General features: G+C 42.9%; 1 protein-coding gene across 1 annotated transcript; it reads left to right on the top strand.

Annotated features, from left to right (window-relative positions):
* The first annotated feature begins 396 nt into the window (after positions 1–396).
* On the top strand, positions 397–9796 carry M6PR (mannose-6-phosphate receptor, cation dependent). The gene is made up of 7 exons (XM_057492296.1): positions 397–653; positions 4381–4560; positions 5320–5486; positions 6654–6763; positions 7050–7180; positions 7691–7817; positions 8281–9796. Coding segments are annotated over exons 1-7 (840 nt in total). The 5' UTR covers positions 397–651; the 3' UTR covers positions 8404–9796.
* Positions 9797–9813: the final 17 nt, after the last annotated feature.

Genomic DNA, 9813 nt, shown 5'->3' with positions numbered 1-9813 from the left:
CGCTTTCCTCCGGGTGCCGACTTCGCAGACACGGAGACTCGGGGCCCACACACCACCAAACAGCGCCTCCGGCGGACAGCGACAACAGGACACGCCACGCGACGACCGGATCTGGCGTGAGAACTACAACTCCCGTGAGGCCAGGGCCGCACTCGCGTGACTTCCGCTTCCGGCACGCCCTCACGCGCCCCGCAATCGGACCTACCAGTGAGTGGGCCTGGCCGTGAGCTCGTGACCCCGCGTGACTCTGCGTCCCCATTGGCAGGAAGGAACCCGAGAAGGCGTAACTGAACTTGAAAATATCGATGGTGATTGGAGTTGATAGGACAAGGGCGGAGCTAGGCGCCGCACAATACTAGCCAATGAAGCGTGTGGGACCAGCCGGGAAACCGGGAAGGGGAAAGGGGCGAAATGATTCTATGGTCACATGCCACGGGGTCTAGTGGGAGGAGTAGTTGCCCCGCGGCCGCCAGGCGCTTCCTGTTTCCGGTTCCCGGAGTGGGGCCCAGCGAGGCGCCCGGGGGACCGCCGGCCTCTGACACGAGCTCTGGGCCGCGGGTCTGCGGCTGGCCGCTCCCCAGCCCTGTCTCCCAGCCCGGGCCGGGGTTCACCCGGGGGTTCTGAGCTTTGGCTGCTCCGTTTGCACGTGACATGTGAGTACGCGGGGCGTGGAGGAGGAGGGGGCTGGAGAGCGCTCACCTCGGCGTCTGTATCCGGGCCGGCGCCGCTAAGGCTCCTCTGGCCAGCGTATTAGCCAGAAATCCACCTAGGAAGCCTACGGCGGAATGGAGACAAGTGTGAGGGCAGGGAGTCACAGGGTCCCGAAGGGAGTGGGGGAGAAAGGACCTACCAAACCGGAGAGGGAATTGACGTGTATCTGGAAGGCAGCGAAAGGAAGGTCCCTGGGCGTGGAGGCCCGTTGAGGTGATACTGGATGCCTGTAGCAGGAATTTGGGCCTGCGTCGCAGATTGAGATCAAGTGGCATCATCTGGATGGAGGGCTTGAGCAGAAAGTCAGAAGACCAGTCGGAACAAGAATTTCTAGAACCTTGGAAAAGTTTGAGGGGGATGCACTTATGGTATGAAGAATTCTAGCTTCCACCCTTGGGACAGAGACTACTTACTTCTATGGCTTTTCAACATGTGGCCTTTTAGCACATTAGGGCTGCCCTTCTAAAAGTGTAGGCTACTGGAGACACGAGATAAGGACTACTACATCAGAAATGAGCCGGGGAGAAGAAAGTAGAAATTCCATTTAAAAATGGAAAAATGCTCATGACAGTCTTGAAGGGGTGGGGATTGAGTGGTACAAAGGCCCAGTGATGGACCTGCTTCCCAAATCCTGGCTGAGTCATCCCACTGAAGAAGAATAAATTAGCATTACTAAGGGATTTTCAAGATCTTAGGAGTCTTCCCTTTGTTTCCAAAGTATCTGGACAAACTCTTGCACCTTAAGAATCTAATTGTAGCGCATTAGAAAACAGTGTAGCCCTTGGATTTCATACTCTTCCTAATACATTTTGCACCCCTGTATTTATCAGGAAATTTCCAGCAAATGCCTTTATGCCCTGAATGGTCAAATTTGCCCCACTAACTTCATACATCTTTAATACTTGTATAACTTAGGGTAAGTAACTTAACTTCTGTATGCCTCAGTTTTATCATCTGTAAAATGAGAGCAATTTGCCTACTTTTATGGGTTGTGAAGATTAAGAGTCTAGATTAAGCACTTAGATTATATGCCACTGAATCTAAAAGAAGCAACTCAAACATAGCCAGACCTTAAGCAGAAAAGAGAAAGAATGTAAGTTTAGTCTCATCCTCAATTTTTAAACCAATAAACAAATGAAACATAATTCAGCTCAACTAAAGCTTTTTTTTTATTGCTTTGTCCTTTTCCAATTTTGTGAGATTCGTTGTTCTAATTTGGGAAATCATCTACTGTTAACAGATAAGGAACTAGCTTTGAAAGCAAAGAACACAGCCATCTGTATGAGATTACTCCAGAAAACTGGTCCTGGAAAAAAAATTGTGATAGCCCATGATGTTGAAGTTTTAAATCAGGTCCTGGGAGAAAAGGAAAAATGGCATGTTAAATCAAACTAAGAAAACTAGTCTCATTTTTTTAGTAACTCAACTGGTCAAGTTGCATTGAGCAAGGAGTTAATTTAGGGAAGGTAGGAGTTTGAGGACTGAAGAAATCTTTATTCCACGTCCTAGTCAGTGAACTATGTGAAGGAATCACTTCCCCTTCTTGCTTTGTCAAAAAGAAAGCAAAGCTTTGGCTGCCTACTCTGATCCCCAAAAAACTAATGTGAAGAAGATGCACATGAAGTGATTAAGTATAGACCATGAGATCTGGGGCCAGACTATCTGGTTCACTAGCTGAGTCTCGGTTTTCTCATCTGTAAAATAAGGACCATGGTAGTAATGCTACATAGGGCTATTGTAAATATTAATTAGGTAATGTATGTTAAGTGCCTCAAACAGTGCCTGGCAGAAGGCAACCACTCTCTTAAAGTTTTGCCTATTGGTATTTCAGGTGTTTATGGGGGCCTCAGATGCTACAGCTGGCTGTAATCCATCAAAACACATTAATATTACTGTAGTGAATTGGTGTTTGGAGTACACGAAGTCAGGGAGACAACTCCCCAAGTATTTGTTGCCCTGGTGGAATGTGGGAAGCAGAAAGTCAGATGTTTAGGGGAGAGGAGAAAATTCATTCAGAGCTTCCATTTTCCTATCTTTAAACTTATTAGTACCCATTAAATTCTGCCTATTTCAAGTTTTACATTACAAAAATTCAGTGGAGTCAGTGGACCAGCATGAAAAGGAATTAGAGGACATTAAAGCATATTCCAGCCAAAGTCCAGACCTGCAGTACAGAAGCATTTTATTTTAAGTGAGAAAAGTTTGGAAGAACGACTTGCTTTTTGCAAGGGTAAATCTGTGTGTCCTGGTTATGAAGGTGGACTGGAGAAAAAATAAGTTTGGGAAATGGAGCCTTGGGTTTCCATTCCGAGAGAAGTACAAGCCCCAGGTGGATTGGATTTACTATATTGTAAAGTGACTTGGTGATTCCCAAGGGTTGTCAGCAGATTGGAGTGTAGGACAACTACACTTGTCTAGAAATCTAGAAACTCATGAGATTTGGGGCTTATAGAGCCTGAGGTGAGTTTTGGAAGACTTCTTCAAACCACTTGTTTCGACTTAGTGAATTTTCTTCCTATAATTAAATGGACTGAATGGTTTTTCAGAGATGAGACGTTAAAGTAGATAAATGTCAAGCTGTAGGTGTTTATGGTGAATATGAATGAACACTGTTGGATGCTCTGAATATTGAAATGAGAAGTTACGGCTCCAAGTGTTCAAGTCTCTCTCTATTTTACATCTTCCTTAATAATTTCCAGCTAGACCTTATCAAGTGTTAATTTGTAATTTGAGTGTTATCTTAGGGCCATTATTTATGAACTAGGATTAAACTTTAAATAATAGGATCTCTCAGTCTTTTACTAAACAGTAAAGAGGCAGGAATGTCTCCACCCAGGATGTCATAATTCTTTTTTTTTTTGTTCCTTCCTTTCCTCTTCTCATCCCTATAGTTTGTTCAGAAAGACTCACCTATGAGACTGAAAGTTAAGGGGTGTGTGTGTGTGTATATATATATATATATATATATATATATAGTTTCCTGATAAAGGTACTCTTGGCACAGATACTAAAATGTACTGTTTGTTGCATACCCTAAAAAGTCTTATAGTTTCTGGGTTGTCAAAACACTCCTCCTTGGCAGCATCTAAGTATTCCCTAGGCCATTGGTTGGTTGATCCTTCTGACAATTTCTAGGATGAAAAATGTGTCTTTCTCCCAGTAGAGCTGAGGAGTTGTTAAACTGCCTTGGAAGTTGAGGCGGTCTTGTTTCGTGCACACCTTTCAGAAATCAACAATCTCTAGACACTTAACTCTTCACCAATGCCGCCCTCTTTGTTGAATGCACGTTATGTCCCTATCCTGAATGGGTACAGGAAGGAGAGGAGGTGAGTGATGGTATCTGGTAAGGATGTCAGCTAGGAAGACACTTTCAAAATCAGTTTGAAAAAGAAAAAGAAACCTAGAGATTTAAGAATCCAATTCTGAATATCAAAGGACAGGAAAAAATAACTTAGGTGAGAGCTGAAAGCTTGAAAAAGATACACATAAGGTAAACCCATCATCATATTAATGAAGAAAACTGCTTGCTGTAAAATAGGTGAGGGAAAGAAAAGAGAAGGAAAAAAAGGTAAAAAAAATGCACTTATTACCATCCATATGCTTGATCTCTCTCTCCCTTCTCTCCTGATCCTCCCGCCATTCCTCAACACGCATACCTGCCCCCGAAAGGATGCTCCCCCTCTGCAGCTGCTGGAGGACTCGGCTGCTCCTGCCGCTGCTCCTGGCTGTGGCCATCAGAGAAGCATGGCAGGCAGAAGAAAAAACCTGCGACCTGATAGGAGAAGAGGGCAAAGAGTCAGAGAAAGAGTTGGCTCTACTGAAGAGGCTGAAGCCACTGTTTAATAAAAGGTAAATCAGAAGAATCTTAAAGGCCTGGAGAAAAGAACTATTTTAAATAAGAATCTTTTCCTCTTATTACTGAATATGGAGAGAATACATGTATAATAACCTCCTCCAAGAGATGGTTCTAATCTGAACTTCCAACAGTATGGACCTTCCTTGGCCGTGGTATCTTGTGTTTTTTTATGATATAGAGGAAGCCCTTGGCCCAGTGTTTAGTAGCCATGTACAATTCTATTACGCAGAAGACTAGTTCCTTCCAAACTGGATCCAAGAGACCAGCTTGTAGGAACTATAAGCATTATTTGATAACTTCATGTAATAAGACTGTAGAAGTATCAGATAAACATATTTAGGCATATACATGTCATTTTAAGTGTCAAGAATCTTTAAGTATATAAATCTGCAGATGATCTCGACCAAGGGAACATAGGATACTTCCCATGAACATAGACCCTTATTCACAGGGAAAGAGTAGCTAACACTTTAGCATTATCTACAGCAGTTATTCTAGAAACATCTAAAATATCTAGCTGTCTTGGGTGGTGTATTTTAATCAGTCATCATCAACAGTTAGAATGGTCTGTCAGGGTCTTGGATTCTCATGATTCAGCAATTATTTTTCACTGTTATATTTAGCTCTGATACAGATAAATTGAATATGTGCCCTTTTTGGTGGGGTGGAGGTTTAAAGGAAGGGAGACTGCTTGTCTGAAGGCTGATAGCCAGTAACTCTCCTCTTCCTTCTTTCTCCTCTTCTCCTTACAGCTTTGAGAGCACTGTGGGCCAGGGCCCAGACACGTATATCTACCTGTTTAGGGTATGCCGGGAAGCTGGCAACCACACCTCTGGGGCAGGCCTGGTGCAGATCAACAAAAGTAACGGGAAGGAGACAGTGGTAGGGAGACTCAATGAGACTCACATCTTCAATGGAAGTAAGACTCTCCCTGTTGGTTGATTAATTGATCCCAAGTCAATTGCTCTGACAATCCTGAAAGTCTCAGCCTTTTGCAGTCTCTTCAGAATATCATGTGGTATGTGGGGTTCAGCACATCTGAAAATCATACACTTTGAATCTGGCTAATCTTAAATCTGAGCCACAGGATTCCTAGTTCTCAGGACATTGGCGTTTGTGTTCAGGATAGTGAACGGCTTTGCAAAAAGAAGAATCTAGCTGGACTTCTATAGCTTGGAGTCCTTTTATACCTAATGTTTCCATGTTAAGCTTGAAAATACCAACTCTGACCATTTCTGATCAAATTAGTGAGGCTTTGCCAGTTAGATATTAAGAGTTAAAGCATTTTTTTTGCAAATCAGCCATTCTACAAAAATTCTGCACCAACTTTTATACTATGCTGGTATTTCTCAAAGGTTATAAAATCGTATTGCTGTAAGGGACTCTGTGAGCACATGTGGTCTGATTTCCTCCCTTAAGCAGATAAATAAGTAAACTGTCCAGTGTAGATATTTGCTTCCATAAACAATATAATAAAAAACAACATCAAGAGTTTGGAGCTATGGTCTAGGCTTTGACCCAGCTCATACTTACTTGTCCTGTGATTTTGAAAAATGATTCCTCCTTTTTGACTTTTCATTCCAAATTGGAAGCAGAATCCTTACTTACTTCACATGACTGTTGAATCAAATGATAATCTTGTAAAAGAAATTTGAACACAGTAAATACTAAAGAAAAAGAAATGTCTCCTAATCTTAAAAATCATACACTTTGAATCTGGCTAATTTTAAATCTTAGGCTTTCCCCTGCCACCCAGTAACTATGGAACCTCTTCTTTTGATGTTAGCAGCTGTTCAGAAATGTGAATCGTTGTTAAGGTATGGATTGTAATTGTTTTTGCACTATCAGTTGCCTGCATTTAATGTGGAAAATGGAGATTATTCTTACATGAGTATCTGATATTTAGCTGTCTTAACAAGGGAACACAAAACTAGTAAAGAAGCACATTATACTTGGTATTTCTGGTGATGAGAATTATTTTTATTAAAACCAATTTCATTGGACTCAGTTTCATGCTGCCGTAGTATTCAGGTCTATCTCTGCTTTTCCCCAACCCCAAGGCTTCATTTTCCTTGTCTCTCCTCAGGTAATTGGATCATGCTTATCTATAAAGGGGGTGATGAATATGACAGTCACTGTAGCATGGAGCAGCGTCGTGCAGTGGTGATGATCTCCTGCAATCTACACACCCTAGCGGTGAGGCACCCTCGAGCATGTGAGCCTAGAGGGGAGAGGAGGGGACTGTCCTTACGTGGGAGAGAATTTCCAGAGGGGCAGGATACACTGCACAGAAAAGAGCAAACTGGAAGTTTAATTTTTCCATGTCATAAATACCCATCTTCCATCACCCGTGGAAAATAGGGTATTGAACCAGGAAGAAGCAAATGTTTTTTGGGTTTTGTGGGGGTTTTCTTTTTTTAAATAGGAGTCAAAAGAAAACACTTCACAACGTAAATGTTGTGTTCTCTCCTTTCATCATCAGGACAATTTTAACCCTGTGTCCGAGGAGCGAAACAAAGTCCAAGATTGTTTCTACCTCTTTGAGATGGATAGCAGCCTGGCGTGCTCCCCAGAGGTCTCCCACCTCAGTGTGGGTTCTGTCTTACTTGTCACGTGAGTACTTCTTCCTTTATCAAAGCCTTTTTTAAAAAAATAGTCAGTAATTACTTGGACTATGGGCCCAGACTGTGTACATGCATATTTGTCATACTGTAATTGGAGAGGAAAGAACTGTGTGAAAATCCTCTTTAAACAGGGACTATGCAAGGTTTAAAAAATGAGATTTATGTTTTGCCCCCAAGAAATATTTGTGTTTGAGGTGCTTTTTTTTCCCCCTACTGGAGGGCTGAACAGTTTTTGATTGTAGAACTTCTGGAGAAAAGGAATTGTGTATCTTAACAGCAGCTATTCTTAGCTGTCAGTCAGAGCCACATGGTCTAATTTTTTTCTGAAACTTTTGCTTTTCTGACTGACAGCACTCTAATTGGCTGTCTAAAGAAGCTACCAGACCCCCTTTAAGATCACTACCTTAATTTTTTTAATGGAACACAGTTGGGGAAACAGTGAATAGAGATTATCTTTAGTATCTGAGTTTTTAGTATATATGTCTGTCTTCCTCAACAGGTTCGCATCACTGGTCGCAGTCTATATCGTCGGAGGGTTCTTATACCAGCGACTGGTGGTGGGAGCCAAGGGAATGGAGCAGTTCCCCCACTTAGCCTTCTGGCAGGACCTTGGCAACCTGGTAGCAGTAAGTAACAGGGCAGCTGGCTGAGTCTGTGACCTGCATCCAAGGTTGAGTCACAATCCTGGGCTGCCCAAACTTAGGGGTTTCCTGAGACACAGTACCTTGGGTGCTAAAACCAAAAGTCCTTGCAAACCAGACAGTTGGGTGCCCTAGTACAAAATATTAAGTAGCAGAGCATCTTAGTCTAGCCTTGCTAAAATTTAGCTGGAAGAGCAACACTTGCTTGGGTTTAGGCATGTGATATAGCTGTTAAGGGGCCCAGGTGGGGAGGTGAGACCTAATTAGAATTTTTCTCACTTCCCCCGAATTGAATTTAGGCTGATCCTGGGAGCTCCTGGGTTCTCTCTTCATTATTCCTAGAGAAAACTAGTTTTTGCCACCTTCTTAAACCACAAATAAGATCTGCCTTACCCCAAAGTCAGTTATTCCAAGTTAACATTTCCTTCCTTTGCTTTTTTCACTACAGGATGGTTGTGACTTTGTGTGCCGTTCTAAACCCCGAAATGTGCCTGCTGCATATCGTGGTGTGGGGGATGATCAGCTGGGGGAGGAGTCAGAAGAAAGGGATGATCATTTGTTACCAATGTGACTGCACTTTAAATGTCCAGCTGCTTCTTCAGTCCCCCAGACCAAAGCATACTCAGCCAGATTTCTGAAGCAGTCTCCACTCGTCTCTTATCTCACCCTTAATATTGCTCTTGCTTTCCAGTTTGCTTTTGGTTTGCATCCTCTTCTTACGAGTAGAAATGCCTTCCCTTTATTCCCTATTTTCTGTTTTTCCGCCAGAGAGGTGCAGTTGTTAAGACAGCAGTGATATAACAGGGCCTGTGACAGTGGAGGCTATTGCACTCTCTTGGTATCAGAAGATACAAGGTTGGTTATAGTGAGCCAAAGGGTGAGGCAGGCTCCCTGACCCTATCTTTTTTAAACACATTTTCACAAGTTTTTGAGACACTGGATTTCTTTAATTAAAAAAAAGAGCAAAGAACCATTATTTATACAAGGTGATTGCTTTCCCACTGTTCTGACCATACAGCAGTCTCTATAAGAATTGGTGGAATTCCTGGCTGTTTGGACTACTTTGCAGTGATTATATGGTGGCAATCCAACTACTGCCATTTGGGCTGAGCCTCGAGATAGATTCGCTTCTCCCACCTCTGGGATTGGCACAGGAGGAATGTGAAATTCCCCAACTGGAGGATTACTTAGGTTACCATCACATCACTTGTCAGCACTGAAATGACTTCGTAGCTGTAACTGGACCCTGGATTGGGTTCTTGTGGTTATCAGTATATAGCCAAAATGCCTAATCCAGAAGCCATGTTTTGTAAAGGGAGATTGAAACTGACCTCCTATGCTGCAGGGGGTTCCTAAGAGGGGAGGTCTGTTTACTTTGTAGTAGGATCTCCTTAATGGCTTTCCTCTCCCCACTGAAGAGTACAGCTGGTCAAGCTTTTCTTCCAAGCTATTTCCCTCTTACCAATATTTCTGAACATGTTGCACTTTCTTCACAGGCATATCCACTCTCCCTACCCCTACCTGCCCCTGACCCCGTCTTCTGGAAAGGGAAGCAGAAGTGGTACACGTAAGAGGAAGGGCCCTGTCATCACCCGTCCCTTCTGGCTCAGGGAAGCACCCTCTTGCCCACAGCATTTCTGTGCGGAGAGGTCTTTAATCCTCTGATGCTTCCACCTTTCTCTTTAGACCATGTGCACAGAAATCTGGCCTGATCTTTCTGTAGTAGTGAACTTGGGTCACTGAAGAGTAACATGGCTCCACTGGACACAAGAGGAAGAATAGGCAAGGCCCTTTTAAAGCCTTTAGAGAAGAAAAGTGAGATTATTTCATCTTTGGACTTCTAAATACTATGGGAGTGATACTTCTTTTTCTTTCTAAACAGGGAAATGTTATAAATGCATCTTTTTTGTTAATTTGTTTGCATACCTCCCCCCCACTCTGGTGTTTTAAATGAAAAAGAAAAACCTACACTTTTTGTACA

Source organism: Manis pentadactyla, chromosome 14 (genome assembly GCF_030020395.1).
Source record: "Manis pentadactyla isolate mManPen7 chromosome 14, mManPen7.hap1, whole genome shotgun sequence".
Lineage (NCBI taxonomy): Eukaryota > Metazoa > Chordata > Mammalia > Pholidota > Manidae > Manis > Manis pentadactyla.
This window is presented reverse-complemented; position numbering and strand designations above follow the sequence as displayed.

Coding starts and splice junctions, on each gene's coding strand:
- M6PR (XM_057492296.1), top strand. Junction 5,487..6,653: donor GACTCACATCTTCAATGGAA/GTAAGACTCTCC, acceptor GTCTCTCCTCAG/GTAATTGGATCATGCTTATC. Junction 7,818..8,280: donor ACCTTGGCAACCTGGTAGCA/GTAAGTAACAGG, acceptor TTTTCACTACAG/GATGGTTGTGACTTTGTGTG.